Source organism: Petaurus breviceps, unplaced genomic scaffold (genome assembly GCF_028583685.1).
Source record: "Petaurus breviceps papuanus isolate PSGF00001 unplaced genomic scaffold, PetGlider_PUasm1.0 173, whole genome shotgun sequence".
Taxonomy (NCBI): domain Eukaryota; kingdom Metazoa; phylum Chordata; class Mammalia; order Diprotodontia; family Petauridae; genus Petaurus; species Petaurus breviceps.
Genome location: NW_027185759.1, coordinates 1,563,138 through 1,578,962, shown reverse-complemented (window position 1 = coordinate 1,578,962; position 15,825 = coordinate 1,563,138). Strand labels below are relative to the sequence as shown.

General features: G+C 53.2%; 1 protein-coding gene across 1 annotated transcript in view; it reads right to left on the bottom strand.

Annotated features, from left to right (window-relative positions):
- The window catches only part of LOC138157913 (very long-chain specific acyl-CoA dehydrogenase, mitochondrial-like), a gene marked incomplete at its 5' end in the record, with an annotated part of 25,835 nt that extends 11,523 nt beyond the window's left edge, over positions 1–14,312 (bottom strand). The window contains 10 exons of the mRNA XM_069083682.1: positions 1,461–1,523; positions 2,317–2,403; positions 5,542–5,646; positions 8,065–8,263; positions 9,661–9,786; positions 11,201–11,330; positions 12,438–12,582; positions 13,261–13,395; positions 14,042–14,106; positions 14,201–14,312. Of these exons, the coding sequence (XP_068939783.1) occupies positions 1,461–1,523; positions 2,317–2,403; positions 5,542–5,646; positions 8,065–8,263; positions 9,661–9,786; positions 11,201–11,330; positions 12,438–12,582; positions 13,261–13,395; positions 14,042–14,106; positions 14,201–14,312 (1,167 nt within the window). The remainder of the gene's footprint in view (positions 1–1,460; positions 1,524–2,316; positions 2,404–5,541; positions 5,647–8,064; positions 8,264–9,660; positions 9,787–11,200; positions 11,331–12,437; positions 12,583–13,260; positions 13,396–14,041; positions 14,107–14,200) is intronic.
- Between the last annotated feature and the right edge of the window lie 1,513 nt (positions 14,313–15,825).

Below are 15,825 nucleotides of genomic sequence, written 5' to 3'. Positions count from 1 at the left end.
GCCCTGCTCCCCTCCTGGCTCTGGACCCTGTCCTCATTCTGCCAAAGCATTAGGCCAGCCCACCTCCCAAAGGGCTGAGTCACCCTGCCTCAAAGAAGCCGTGGAGGGAGGAGAAGCAGCTCCTTAAGAAACTGCCATTTGTGGACCGCGCTGGGGCTCAGAGCACCGGCTCCCTCCCCTCTAGGGAGTTATCCCCCCCATTTCATGGTTTCCATGTTCTCTCTAGGATGCAGCAGCAGCAGGATAGCTGGGGAAGCTGGCAGGCTGGGAATTTGGGCACCAGCCTTGAGGCAGGGTCCCGCCAGGAGCAGCCTGGCATCCCTGCTGCTCTGAGGTTCTGGCCCATTCCTGTCCAGGAGTTCAGTTGGGACAATGTTCCCCAACTGCTCCTGAGAACCAGCTTTGGTCTGGAAAACTAATTACTCATCTCCCCGCTCCTTGCTTGAGTTTTTAGGACCCCAATTCACTTCTCAGGGATTCTTGACCACTTCCTTTGGGGCCTTCTCAGCTTCCCAGCAGACATGATTCCCCACAGGCCTTGGCCTGGTGCCTTGGCCCTGACTCCTGGTCACTCCCTTGTTGGAAGCTTGAGTGACCTCCCTGGGTTGTCCATCCCCACAGCTACCAGCCGGGGCAGGCTCCCTCCCCCTGATCCCTCTAAGTGTAGGAAGCCCAGGGTCTAGGAGAGGCTTGGTGTATTATACACTAGGGCTTCCAGGGTCTTCGAGCTGTCAGGGGACTTCAGGAGCCCCAAGCAGAGCTGCCCCGGCAGTGACCCCCCGGCTAAACTGTCCAATCTACTTTTCTAGGGCTCCCATGGGAAGGAAGATTTTTCTTCCATGAGCCCAAACTGGCTTCTTTGCAGCTGCCCTCTCCTGGGTCTGCCCTCAGGGGCCAAGCAGGACAAAGCCTTGACTGGCGGAAGCCTGCCTTACTCCTGGCTGGCTGTGCCCAGGACCTGGGAGGCCTGCAGCCATCCTGGTACCTCAGGACTCGGGCCTCAGTGCTGCCCTCTGAGGAAGCACCAAGATGGTCACCAAGATGCCACCTCCTCACACACAGAGAACATGCATGGGTCTGTACACACATGTGGCTTGCACATACTAGTGAGTATGCACACCCAAAGAGAATTGTGTGTCTAACCATCTTGTCTTGTGAGGGCTGGTGACTGAGGTGTGGTTCTGGGGACGTGTGCACCTGGGCGTGCATGTGCGTGTACACGCGCGTGTGTGCGTGTGCACCTGGGCGTGCATGTGCATGTACATGTGTGTGCGCACCTGGGCGTGCATGTACATGTGTGTGCGTGTGCACCTGGGCGTGCATGTGCGTGTACATGCGTGTGTGCGTGTGCACCTGGGTGTGCATGTGCGTGTACTTGCGTGTGTGTGCGTGCATGTGCGTGTGCGTGTGCACAGCAGCCTTGACCACCACAGTCTCTGCTGACAGGGCCACAGCCTCACCTTCATGTAGCCGACTCCGCCAAGGATCTGAATGCACTCATCACTGACTTCCCAAGCAGCCTCCTGAGCCAAACAGAGCAAGGAACCCGGAGAGGACATCAGAGGGGCCAGCGAGCCTCAGCCTCCTGGGGCCCACTGAGGCGGCTTCGCCCCAACCCCCTTCCAACCTGACCCTCTCAGATAATGGTGCTGGGCTGCCCTGGGTGGTCTGGGGTGGGGGCAGGGAAGGGTCATCCTGCCCTTCCCAAATGCAGCCTATAGGTCAGGGTTAGAGCTGGCAGCCCAGCTGACCTCTGAGACATCGGAGACATCTCAAAGTCATTCTCCAAAGCCTCAGGTCGTCTGGATCAAGAGCGTGAGGCTGGAGGAGATGACATGATTGGCTCAAGGTCATACAGGGAATAATTTGCAGATCCAGGGTTTGAACCCAGGTCCAGGATCATCCAGCCCCCTTTGTGGGAGAAAGGAAAAGAGATTTCCCTCAAGCGGGGGAATCCCTCCCTCTCAGCCACCACTTGATCCACTAGTCCGAAACATCATGACAAGGTAACTGACTGAGTCCCCTCCTGGGCACCGTGGTCCTCAGACCCCTGTCTCTATCCCGCTTGTACCCCAGATACTCCCAGCGGTGGCCCCATCAGACGCCCTTGGTCTACGGCTGCCCTGCCTTGGACTCTCCCTGTAAGGAAAGCCTGTGGATGGGCAGGGACCTCAGCAGGTAGGCTGGCCCCCACTGGACAGGGCACTTCTGAGGGGAGATGCCATGCCTCTGTTTCCCCCCATGGTCCCACACTAAGCTGGAGACATCGCATCAGTTATAGAATGACTCCTGCCTGTCACAAGCAAACATACTCACGGAAGCAAAAATCTTGCTGATGGCCGCTTCCAGGTGGAAATCTTGGACTTTCATGTCCATGTTCCCACTGATCAGGTATGCCATTGACTACAGGAGAAGAGTACATTTGTCTCAGTGTCCACAATGGACTGATGGGTAGATGGGAAAACGCCAAGTGAGCCTCTGACTCTGAGACCCTGTGAGCTGGTGGGGCATCAAGTCCAACCTGGACCCAACGAGACCCAGAGAAGGGTGGTCCACCCTGGGCAGAAGGTCTTCTCCAGGGAGGGGGGCCCTCTGCCTCACAAGGGAGCCCCTCCCCCCTTTTCTAGAGCCTGTCTGCCAATCTGCACCTCCCCCAGGCTGCTGCTGGTTCTCCCACCTGGGGCCAATCGGGACAAGGCTGGCCCTCCCCTGCAGGACAGTCCTACGTAGACCAGAGCATGGCCATCTCGTGCCCCAGGCTTCACTGCTCTACACCAGATATGATAGTTGTGGAGACATCTAGCACAAGACTTGAGGAACTTTTAAAAAGAAGTTTAGTGACATTAAATCAGGAGAAAGAAATTGAGGATGACATAAATAGAAAACCAGTGATTAAAAAACAGGGTACCTGACTTTTAATCTGATTTACAATGTAAAGAAATGGAATATAAAACAGTATTTGATAAACACAGCATATAATCCGATATATTTTCCTTTTTTAAATCTTATTTTCAGTTCCAAATTTTCCCTGCCTCCTCACCTCCCCTACCCACTGTGAAGGCAAGAAAAACAGAATCCACTACGAAAACATATAGTCATACACAACAGATCCCATATTAGCCACTTCCCCCAAAAAAGACAGAAAGAAAAAAGGAAGGAAGGAAGCAAGGGAGGGAGGAAGGGAGGTGGGAGGGAAGGGAGGAAGGGAGGAAGGAAGGGAAAAAAGGAGAGAGAAGGAAGGAATAAAGGAAGGAGAGAGTGAAGGAGGAAGGAAGGAAGAAAGGAGGGAGGAAGGGAGAGAGGGAGGGAGGGAAGGAAAGAACATGTGTTGCAACCTGCACCCTGAGTCCATCACTTTATAGTCTTATGTATTTCAACTAAAAATCAGTTAAGTAAGGGGGAGAGGGAGATGGAAAGAGAGACAGAGAGAAATAGAGGAGGGAGGGAGATAAGGAGAGAGAAGACACAGAGAAGGAGGGAGAGGGAGAGAAAGAGGGAGGAGGAGAGAGAGAGAGGAATGGGAGAGGGAGAGGAGGAGGAGGAGAGAGAGAGGAGGAGGAAGAGGAGAGGGAGAGGAAAAGGAGGAGAGAGAGAGGAGGAGAGAGGAGGAGGAGGAGAGGAAAGGGAGGAAGAAGAAGAAAGGAGAGGGAGGGCTAGACATTCAGAGAGAGGAGACAGAGGGAGAGGGAGAGGGGGAGAGAATGAGAGAGGTAGTCGGGGATGGAGAAGAGACGTGGAAAGTAGAGACAGACACAGGAACAAAGGAGAGGGGGCAGAGGCATAGCCAGAGGAGGGTGCTCCCAGAGGGCATTCACAAAGGAAAAAGAGAATGAGGCGCGCATGGAGGCCTCTGGGCTGTTGTTTTTGTCCTGCATCTTCCCAGCATTTTGTGGCTCATGTTTAATGTCCACCCCTTCCCCCCAGTGTCCTCAAGTCCTGGGATGCTGGGGTACACTGTATTTCTTAGGTCAGGGAGGACAAGCAGGGCATAGTTCTTGCTGCCACGCCTCTGGGCAGCGTCTCCAGGGGCTGCCATCCCTGCTGGATTTCTAGGCTTGCGATGGCTCCTAGTCTCCCTTCGTCATTGGTCAAGAGCTGTTTCCTGATATGAAAGTTTTTGTCAGATTGCGCCACCAGGGAAAAGAGGCAAATGAATGATGGGATCACAGAACTGTGGAGCTGGAAGGGGCTACAGGGGCCTCTGAGGCCACCCTGCTCCTGGTCAGGAAGCCCTTCCTGTCCCCAGACTCTTTCCTTCTTCAACTGGTCATCAGTCCCAGTTCCTTCCCTTCCTTGCTGCAGGGAGTGAGCTTCAGACCCTTCCTGTCCTGGCCACCTCCTCTGGGCATTCTCTTTGCCTATGTCCTAGTCCCTCATAAAAACATCAAACATCACATAGACCTGAGGCACCCTACATTAGACCTATTCCTAGGCTGTTATTGAGGTGATTACCCTTTAGTGGTCCATCTGGTCATCTCATGCCCCCAGACAGCCTGAGAAATATAGCATGCTTTGAAAAGATCTAGGGGACCTTTGGCTGCTACACCCACTGGTCTGTTTAGTTACCCCGCCAAAGGAGGAAACCAGTTCTATGTGACATGTTCTCTTCTCTCTTTTTGGGGAGCTCAGGAACCATCTCTTTAAAAATAGGTTCTAGAATTCTGGGTTTCAAAGTCAAGCTTCTCAACCCAGAGTTGGCAGACTCCAGTGTCTTCCCTTTTTGGAAAATTAGGATGACCTTTGCCCTTTCCCGTTCTCTGCAGTCCTTTACAGGTCACTGACCAAGCCTGGGCAGGTACATCCAAAACTCTTTCTGTGCCTTGAGACTGCGTGGTTCACCTGCTCTCGTCACTTTCTCCCCTACTCCACTCAGTTCTACAAACATTCCTCCTTTGTTTCCTCTGTGTCTCCATCTATCCATGCTCTTCTCTCCCCCCTGGCATCTCCTTCCCTCCATACTCTCTGTGCAGTCTCTACCGAAGGACCCCCGACCCCTGTAATGTGACCTCTCCCAGGAAACCTCTCTGATCTCCCCCAGTCAGAAGCACCTGCCCTCCCATGGCCTTCCCCACCCCCTGCCCTGGGCACCCTTCCCTTTCTACCTTGGGCTTAGCCCTTTATGTCCCTGCCTCATTGCCCCATCTCAAGTGAGAACTCCATGATGTGAGGGAGGGTTTCTGGATCATTTCTTCCTCCTTAGCAGTAAGCACAGATTACATGCACATAATAGATGTCTAGTCCATTTGTTGAATAGAGTTGTAAAGACAGTCCATGCTGCTGGACTTCCGTATCCCCAGCCCCCTCCAGGCCCAGCCCTTTCTGGGCACTCTTATGGCATTAGAATGTAAGCCCTTTGAAGGCAGAGGGGTCTTCTCTATTTCTATCCCCAGCACTTGGTACATAGTTAGTGTTTAATAAATCCTTCTTCAGTCAATCAGTCAGTCAAATATCCTGGGAAACACATTCTTTAAAATAAAATGCTCTTGACATGACAATCCCGCATTCCCACCTCCTGGCATCTGTGGCCACCTGGGCGCTTACCTCAGTGACATAGTGCAACATGGCCATGCGGGCCAGCTTCTCCTGGATGATCCCGTAGTCGCAGATTTGGCTCCCAAACTGTTTCCGTTTTGAAGCATGGTTAGCCTGGCATCCGAGGAAAGAGAACAAAGAGAACCCCCATCAGAGGCTGGAGCCTGAGAGGTGAGGAGCTGTCCAAGGAGCCTCGCTCCCCTGGAGGAGTCCAAGTGGTTCTCATTTATCTGGCGCTGTTATCCTAGAGGGAGAGTCCCTGGGGGACTAGCCATCCCTGAACAATGGGAACTTAGAATGGCTCATGCCCAGGAAGTAGGGAGACACTTTGTGGTCCAGGGAGGTCGAGTGTTATCAGTCCCCCTTTGCAGAGGACCTGATCTAGGTCACCCAGCCCATAAGTGGCTGGGCAGGACCAGGAGTCCAGGGCACCTCCTCCTAAGAAATGAATGAGCCCGAGTGAGTCAGTAGGAGCGCACCCTGAGCAGCCTCTTTCTCTAATGTGCCTGTGTGTCATTGCCCCGTCTTCGTACCTCATACATTGCTGTTCAGTCATTTTCAATTGCATGTGACTCTCTGTGACCTCGTTTGGGGTCTTCCTGGCAAAAACAATGGAGTGGTTGGCCATTTCCTGCTCTGGCTCATTTTACAGATGAGGAAACTGAGGCAAGCAGAGTGCCGCGGCTTCCCCGGGGTCACCAGGCTATTATTAAGCTTCTGAGGTCATGAGCCCGACTCCAAGCCCAGCACACTATCTGCTGCACCCCCTGGCTGCCATTGTAGGCTCACAACAAATATTTCTTGACTGAATGAATGACTGTCCACAGTCTTTTGAACTTTTTTCACTGTCTCAGAACAATGTCCATTGCCCCCAAGAGAACAGGCCTGGGAGTCAGGATATCTGGGCTCTGTCCCCAGCGCTGCTACCAGCTGGCCAAGCCACCTTGACAAATGTCTTTCCTTCTCTGAACATCAGATTCCTCTTGTGTCGAAGAAGGATGCTAGCTGACCTCCCTCCCTCCTACTTAGGGTATGTAGGGTTTAGACCAGGTTCTACAGCGTTTGAGAAAGTCCTCCAGAAGGATCCAACTCTGAACCACTGTAGGCTCTAAGGAATTCTCCCCACCCCTGCCCTCCTCACCTACCACCTTTCCCTGTCCATGGTCCTGCCTAGACCCAAGGTCAGCCCCAAGCATCCTTGCTTACTTGGTCCAATGGCAGAGTCCCGTTTCTGCTTCCAGGCGCTTTATTCACAACACCCTTCTAAAGTAGGGCGGGCAATGATCACCGCCCTCACTCTGCAGAAGAGGAAGTCAGGCTTGGGGAACAGTGACTACCCCAGCAGTGAGAGCTAATGAGGGTTAGCCCCTGAAGGTTCCTAGTCCGGGCTACGGAGCCCAGTGTACAGCTGAACACAAGCTGATCACAGAGTGTGCCTGGTATCAGAGGCTGCCCCTCACCTGTAGGGACACAACCGGATGCACTGCCTCTCCACATCTCTACACCAAGTTGTCCTGAGGCTGTGAACAGTGGAAGGAGGGGGCAGAGTGCCTTCCACCTGCCTGCCTGCCAGCTCAGAGCAGCAGAGGTGTCCACCCCTAGAGGCGGTCTAGTTCGGAGAATCTATGACGTACTGCAGGAAAGGACCATACAGACACCAAGTCCAATCCCTTCGCTTTACAGAAGAGAAACTGAGGTCCATTGGGCAGGATGAATAAACATGTTATAAGGTAATAAGCAGCAGTGACAGAGTTTGAACCCCATACCCTTGCAGAATCACAATGATCACGCTGGCAGGGATCTTGGTGGCCCCTAGTACAATGCCCAATGGAAAAGGAACCCCTCTCTAATATACCTGACAGGAGGTTGTCCGACCTTCCCTGGAAGATCTCCAGGAATGGGGAGCTCACCACCTCCTCCACCTCCCATTGCACTCTGGGCCATTTCTCATGGAGGGCAGTTCCCCTTCACATTTACCCTAAATCCAGCTCTTTGTCACTTTCCAAGGTGGCTCCTGGTCCTCAGAGGCCAAGAAGGCAAAGTCTAGTCCTTTTTCTGTGCAGTAGCTATCATGCCCGAGTCTCCTCTTCTCTAGGCATGACCACCCCCCACTTCCTTCAATGACACGGACTCAGGATCCCTCCCTTTCCTTCACCTGAACTTGAATCGTCCCGTCTGCTGTTTTTAGTCTCTAGGTCCAGAACTACCAAATGAGCTGGAGTGGCAAGCATTCCCCTCAACTCCAGATGACTGGGGGCTCTAAATTCAGGCCTATTTATAGCAGCTGTCAGAACTGACTCAGAGGTTGGGTGTTCCACTTCCCGCTCCTTCTTGGACCCTCTGTTTTCTCCTCTCTGAAATAAGAGGGCTGCGTTCTCTGATCTCTGAGTTCCCTTCCACATCTGACTCCCATGTCCCACGAGTCATGCTAATGTCCCAAAGCTAAAGTCCCAAATAGAGGTGCACTTCTATTCCCTCCCAGGAGTGCCTGGCCTGCTGGGAACTTCAAGACTGATGGGTCCACCAACTCACCGCTTTCTTGATCATTCTACGTATGGTGCCGGACAGGGCAGAGACTGTCCCAAAGCGGCCATTGTTGAGGATGTTCATGGCGACCTTGAAGCCATTCCCAAAGCCTCCCAGTAAATTTTCAGCGGGTACTTTCACATTTTTGAAGTACACCGAGGTGGTATTGGAGGCCTTGATGCCCATCTTTTTCTCTGGGGGGCCACTGAGGAAAACAAGCACACATTTTCCCCAAGCTAACACCATCTTTCCCCTCTTCCTCTGCCCTACAAGCCCATCAAGTCCAGTAACTATTTCCCCACAAGATGTCTATCTTGGTGCTTCCATAATTCATCTGAACGGTCCTCTCTGATTGCTGTGTCTACATGGCAGAAAGTGGGAGTAGGTGGGGGCCAAAATTAAAATAGTCTAAACTTCTTCAGGATGCAGATAGGTTTTTAGCAGTTCACTTTCTGAGTAAAGGTATAATTAATGATTAAACTATTTTACAAATAAATTTTTAAAAGGGAAATTTCAATTAACATCTATTAATTACACTTATTACTTATGATTTTTATTTATCATGAAATCACATAAATGTTTTAAAAAACATTACTTAAAAAAACAAAAAACATTACTTTGCTAAGTGGTGTAAGTTTTAATACTTTTTTTCAGGTTTTGTTACTGTTTACATTTAGTATCAACCAAAAACACAGCGAAAAGATAGGGTTGGCTCTCCACTCAGACTAGGGACGGACTGATGGTGGGTAGTGGCCAGGGGTTACGTGACAAACAGCAGAGAGTGCAAGGAGCCTGCCAGCTTAGATGATGGGCACTGCGGAGGTGGGCTGAGGAGGGGGGAGCTGGCTCTGAGCAGGCCTGTAGGGTTGGTGCCTTCAGCCTGGGCCCAGCTTCACCTGGCTCCCCATTAGTCTCATTACACCTTTACTTTCTTTACAGCCTCTGAATTTTTCACCAGCTGCCCCGAGTCCTTGGGTGGCCTGTGGGTCATATGTTGTATATGCCTGGGTTAGGCACAGGGTCTGGATGCCAAGGCCTCCAGGCCAGGAAAGCCTTAGGTTTACGTAGCCCACACATTTCCTCAAATAGCCACAAGAGCTTTGAAGTCTGAGCCAGGTTCTGAGCTCTTGGCCCTCAGTGCCTTCCCTGCTTTGTCCCCATGATTATAGAAGGAACAATTGTTCAGCTCCCCACAGAACGTGCTTGGCATTTCTGATCTCCTGTGTATGGGAGGCTCTCCCCCAGTGTGATCTCCACCCTTCAGCCTCCCTATAGAGAGGCAGAGAAGACGGGGACGTGGCATTTGACATGGAGGGGCCTCTGTGGGAAGCGGGTGTTACTGTCAACACTGAGGTCATACTGTACTTTCAGGGGGAATAAAGTGTGTTTCTGTCTATACAATGGACTAAAGACCTTCATCTCCTCACCCTTCATGGAGAAGAGAAGAGCAGGGCATTACCTCATGGACCTCCATTCTGTGCCCCAAATATAACTGCCCCGTGTCGCTGGCACACACATCTCTAAAGCATGTCAGAGCCAGCCTAGGCAGACCACAGGCTCCAAGGGAAGGCCCACCATGGACAGCTCCGAGAATGCTCCTACCTGGTCACACCCTCAAAGTCTTTTTCTACAATGAAGGCTGAGATTTTTCCATGTACTTCTCCTGTGGTCACATCCTTCACTTGTGTCTTGGCAAATACCGTAAAGACATCTGCTATCCCGCCATTGCTTGGGCATAAGAACATTGTTCCAGTAAGCTTTACGTCCTCCTCTTCCTCCTGATCCTCCTTCCCTTCTCTTCCTCCTTCCTCTTTCTTCTTCCTCCTCCCCCTTTCTTCCTCTCCCCACTTCCCTGTTTTCCTCCTCCTTTCTCCTGTGTACCATTCTTAGATTGCTAGATAAAGCACCCAGAGGACTGTCTTTTCCGGACTTTAAAGCCATCAACTTCATCACTTTCCCAGCCATTCAAAGAGGCTTTGCCCCGTGTAGATACTTCCTACCACATTCTGTGAGGCTGCTTCTTGCCCACCTGGACCTGCCAGTGTGTACCTGGGAAGGGCTGCCAGGGACCAGACTAGCAACAAGAATGGGCCAAGACAATTCCCAGACTTAGTGATTCTGTGAGTGCAGAAGCTGCACCTTTCATGGGGGCTATGGGCTCTGAAGCAGAATCATAGATGAAGGAGATCAGGCAGGTGGGGGGCAGATTGGAGGGTGCTTGGGGAGAACTGAGGAAGTGGGCTCAGGCGGGGGAAGTCGGTTCTAAGTGGGCCTTCAGGGTCAGTGCCTCCTTCTGTGCTGGGGGAGGGGGGTGGGGGGCCCTTCCCTGAGACTCTGGGGCTAATTACTTCACTTGCACTGCCTGAAATCCCCACAAAGGGCTAGTTGGGGCCACCTTTGAAAATGCAAATATTCCTAGGGGGAATCATGGCCTTTGTCCAGTCTAGCCCTTCCAAAGTCATTTGTATAATAAGGATGGGTGCTTTGACCACCGAGTCTGAAAGAGGAAAGGGAGACAAGCGATTCTGGAGAATGGAAATGATACTGGGAAAGGCACTGTGCCATTGTAGGGGGCTCAGGGCAACGTGAGGTCACTGGGAGGCTGACGGTCCCCAAGAGTAGGAAGGGAAATAAGCATTTATTAAGTGCTTACTGCATACCAGGAGCTCCACTAAGTGCTTTATCAATATTCTCTTATTTGAGCCTCAGAATGAAGCAAAGGCAGGGGCTCTTATCCCCATTTGACAGATGAGTACACTGAGGCAACCAGAAGCTAAGTGGTTTGCCCAGGGACATGTAGCTAGCAGGTGTCTGAGGCCACATTCAAACTCAGGTCTTCACGCCTCCAAGCCCAGCTCTCTACCCACTGTGCTGGGATTGCAGAAAAGACCAGGAGTGAGGATCCCAGAGAGGTCTGTCTCCCTCTGACTTAGTGGCTGTGTGCCTTCCCCTCTGGGTTTCAGTGTCCTCCCCTGCAGACTGAGGGCTGTGGATTCGGTGGCCTCTGGGCCCCTGCCTTCTCTAGAGCCCTGACCCGGTGAAGCTCGTCCCCTCTCTGCCAGCTCTGGGAGCCTGAAATCCAGCTTGCCAAGTCCCAGTGACCTCCCTCAAGCTCCCCAGGTCACCTCTGAAATGGCCTCACCTGATCCATATTTTTCGACCATTCAGGATATAGTATTTCCCACACTGGCTGGCCTCAGCAGTGGTCTGGATGGAGGCTGCATCGGAACCACTCTTCGGCTCTGTCAGGCAGAAAGCGGCCAGAGATTTTCCTTTCAACACAGAATCAGAGGGATCAGTATTCATCCTGTGAAGGTACAATGTTTCCCTTTCCAGGGATGGGCCCTCAGTAATGGGGCAGGTCCAAGGGTGCCGCCTCTCTGCCCCCCCCAACTCCTTTGTCTTCTGTCTTTCAGGAGAATTTTGGGGTTTATGCAGCCAGTGGCTCTCAAGTGTTAGGGGTCCCTCGTTTTTCAGTCACCAATTATGAAGACTCCCTGGGACAAGTGGGACTCTGGAACCAACCTATCCATGGAAAGAGAGCCAAAGCCCAGATTTTTGGTCCATAGGCCTTGATGCCTAGCCTCTCTGGCTGTTAAAGGTCCAGCAGGGAGTTTCCATCCTTTTCCTGTGGCTGAGTGTAAACGAGGGTGACTGACTCTCCCAAGGGAATGAAGGAGCAGGCTGGGGGCAGAGTTAGGCCAAGGTTGGGGCTAGGAGAAGATACGGGCTCAGCAGCCCTGCGGCCAGAGTCTGGGGCTGCTTACAGTCACACTCCGGGAACTTTCCTGCTTTCTTCGTGGTCACCTTTGTCCTGGCACCCATCCTCCTTGGACTTGAATACTGAGGAGGGAGGCCTTGTAAAATCAGGGCTGGATTCCAGAAGGTGGACCCAGGACTCGTGTCTTCGTTCACCCAACTATCCCCTCAGGCATGCCTTACATTCATGTGCTCGCTCACGAGGTTTTACTGAGCCCTGACTATGTGCAAAGAACCACGGGAGGTGCCGTGGGGGGACACATGTGGCCCCTGCCCTCAGCGAGCTCACACTCCAGCTGGGGAAATAAGACTGAGGTGCATTAAAAGTTGAAGAAAATATGAGACCATCTGGGGCCAGGAGACTGACTTTTTGGTGACTAGGATGGTCAAGGGGCTTCTGGGGGAAGTGTGGATAGGACTGGACTGTGCAGGAAGAAGGGAATGAGTGTCCCAGGTGGGGAGGTTAGCACAGGGGAAGGGAAGAATTGGGAGGGAGCTCATTGGCAAGTAACAGAAGTAAAGGCTGGAAAGGTAGGTTGGAGCCAGAGTGTAGAGGAAGGACCTCGAATGACAGGCTGAAGCCCTCTGAGCCCAGAGGAGAAGAGGGGGGCAGACCTCACCAGAGGCCAGGTTCGGCAGGTATCTCTCTTTCTGATTCTCATCTCCAAACAGCAGGATCCCCTTAAAGCCGCTGGACTGGTGGGCCCCAAGAGTGACCCCCACAGCCAGGTCATGCCAGCCCAGGATCTCCATCATACGAGCATACTGCCAGACAGCGACCAGGGCAGAAAGTGTCACAGGGAGGGGAGGAAAAGCCTTTCAGGCCCTGTCTGGGGGGAGGGGACCACAGGGAGAGTTTCTGCCTGGCTTTGGGGGAGCCTCTTTCCCTCCTTAGGACTCAGCCTCCTCATGTAGAAAGGAGAATGTTGGACCAGAAGCCCCTAAGCTTCCTCAAGCCCAAAATCTGGGACCCTCAGGGCTCAGAGTGAGCTGATGACTGGACAAGCAACTTCCAAACAAGCAGCCTCCAAGCCAGGGCCCTAGCCTGGGGCCTCCATGTGCCCTCCCAAGCTACCTCCAAGCCAGGGCCCTAGCCTGGGGCCTCCATGTGCCCTCTCAAGCTACCTCCAAGCCGGGGCCCTAGCTCGGGGCCTCCACGCCCCTCCTCCCAAGCTGCCTCCAAGCCAGGGCCCTAGCCTGGGGCCTCCATGCCCCCCTCCCAAGCTGCCTCCAAGCTGGAAATGACTGCTTCTAAGGCCCCCCTGTTTTTACCCTGCCCTTCTCTCCCTCCTTCCTCACCTGGCTGTCTGTCAGCCCATGCTCCCCTCCCCCCATGCCCTTCCCCCCCACCTAGATGTCTGTTTTGCTTGTGTCCAGGGCCTGACTCTCTTCCCCCCCTCTCTCCCCTGCCTTCACCCCTCTCCCCTCCTCCTTGCTCCTCACCTGGGTGTTGGTCAGCCCCATGCCTCCTAGGTTTTCTGGCACCTGCAATCCATAAATATTCAGCTCCTTGAGACCTTCTAGGGTTTTTAAGGAGACTTTTTCATTGTTGTCATTCCAAGTTGGGTCATTAACCTCCTTTAAAGACAAAATGTTAAGCAGTTGATGAGAATGAGAGGAGCCTAAACTCTGAGGCCTGTGAAGAGTCAGATCCTGGGGTCCCTCAGCTCTCTAAACCTCATCTGTGAAATGTGGTGAGTGTCACTCCTGCAGTTGGGAGGCTCTGTCAGGCAGGGAGGTCCCCAGGAGCAGGGAGGGGGCTTCCCCTGACCATGTCTTCCCTTCTGCCTGGCCCTTGTCCCCAGCCAGGCTAGCTCAGCCTGCCCTGGACTAAGAGAAAGCTGATGCCTGAGCTGAGGCTGGACCAGCTTTCCATAAGCGACTTAATTTCCAAGACTAAGCAAAGGGCTTTGCTTCACTGTGTCTCACGAAGGTGGCTATGAGTACATTAGGTCTCAGTTTCCTCATCTGTACTACAGCTTTCCTGTACTAGCTGCCCTTCCTGAGTCCCTGCAGCCTGCCCTGGGCCTTCTCTCCCCTCCCCCCATCTTGCATCTGTCCCATCAGGCTGGGCATCCCCACTCCCCCTGGCCAAGCAGCGCAGTGGCTTCTCAGACATCAGGGCTGAGGCCTGTGACCCACTCAGTGTCCCTGCAGAAGCTAAGCCCCCCAAGTGTCCCTCCTTTGAGACCAAAGAGCCGGAGGTCCTGGCAGCAGCACCCACCTCGAAGAAGCGGTCGCAGGCCTTGTACAGACCCTTCACGAAGGAGATCTGCTCCTCACTGAGAACTAGGGGAGAAGAGAGAGGCCATGAGGCCCACCCCAGCCCCTAAGTTCCTGCCATTTGGACACTTAGTTCAAGGGGTGCCGCTGGGCTTCCTACCTGAAGGGAAGGGGAACACGTTATTCGCGACAACTTTTCCCTTGAAAATGTTCGCCACGAAGGAAGTTGATTCCTGAGTGGTGGGAGATGAGGTGGGGGAGGGGAGGACAGAAAGGGGGGGGGGCAGATGTTTTAAAGTTTACCAGGAGAGGCCTAGAGAGCCAACCAGCCTCCTGGCAAATGGGAGGAGAGAAGAAACCAGCCTCCTGGGCCAGGTCTGAATTCTAATCCCTGCACTGAGCCCCATCTGTCCTCAACACGGCCTACAGACAAAACCAAAACCAGCAAAAATCTCACCTGGGGCAAAACCAGTTAAGGAAGCCCAGGACTGAGCTCTCCTCACCCCCTTCGTTATGGCTGGGCCTCCAGGTGGGACGATGGGGGCCAGACAGACTTGTGCTGAGATGGGCATTGGGAGCCAGGGCCCAGACGTCAGCAAGCACCTGCTAGCTCTCTCAGCTCTGCTTGCGGTGGCTGCTGGCTTCTACCACCCACAGACCCCAGGGCTGAGGGGGCTCCCAGCCCAGGTCCTGCGGTGCTCCAAGCCAGGTGCTTCTGCCATCTTCCAAGGTTCACTTGGAACACCATGGCTTCGGGCTCTCCCAGCTCAAGGAGCTCCTGGTTGGCTCACGTCTCTCAGCCACTCACTGAGACCATTACCTACTGTCCCTCCTTCCTCATCCTATCCCTACCCCTGCATTCTTACTTGAATCCTTCAATGTGCATGAGAGTCCCCTCAAATACCCTTGTCTGCAGGGCACCCTAACTTCAGCTGCCTACAGGACCAGCCTCGGAAAGACCTGAGCTCCCTCTGACCCCCAGTGGCTGGGTGAGTCACCATCTCTCTGGGTCCCTCCAAGAGCCAGCGCGGCTTTGCATTGATGAGTGGAGTTTGCACACTGAGAGTTCCCTTTCAAATGGACGAAACCTCCTCCATGGAGTTTAAACCACAAAGAAAAACAAAGCCTGGAAATGGGGTTTTTAAAACAGACTCCCTGGTCTCACAGCAAAGGGTGAGGGGAACAGGTAACTTACCTTCACTTTGGAAAAATCGCCCTTCTTGTGTGCAGTGGAATGAAAAGGAGACGTTAGTCTGTTGGGGAAAAACATGACATTCAGCTAAGACTGTGGGAGGGGGAGCGGAAACAGACCCTCACAGGGCCCACGCCTGGTTTGGTCATGGGCCCCTGTAGTAGCCTTTCCAGAGCAGCGGTTCAGGTGCCCAGAAGCCCGGATGTTCCCAGCATTATTTTAAAACATGATTCTAAGAAGGACAGCGTGCTGAGGCTTCGCCAGCCTGAAAGTCCAAGGGATCCGTGGCAGATAAAGTTCTAGCCAAGCCTCTCACTTGCCTGAGGCTCATAAATGTCCAATGATATGAACAAAGTCCGTGAGGAGGAAAAAGCAATGTCGGGGTGTGCCCTGGGGTGCCATTGTATCACACCATCCCCATCTGTCCGCCAGCTAATACCAGCTGTGGGGCTGGCGCTCTGCGAGGGGTCGGGGGCCAAAGGCACAATTCTGCCAAAGTAGCAGCTCCACTTCATTCCCTATCACCTCCATCCCCTGGCATGTGTCTGGGCCTGAGGGGGTTAACTTTGGGGATTGTGGGGACTGAGAGAGCC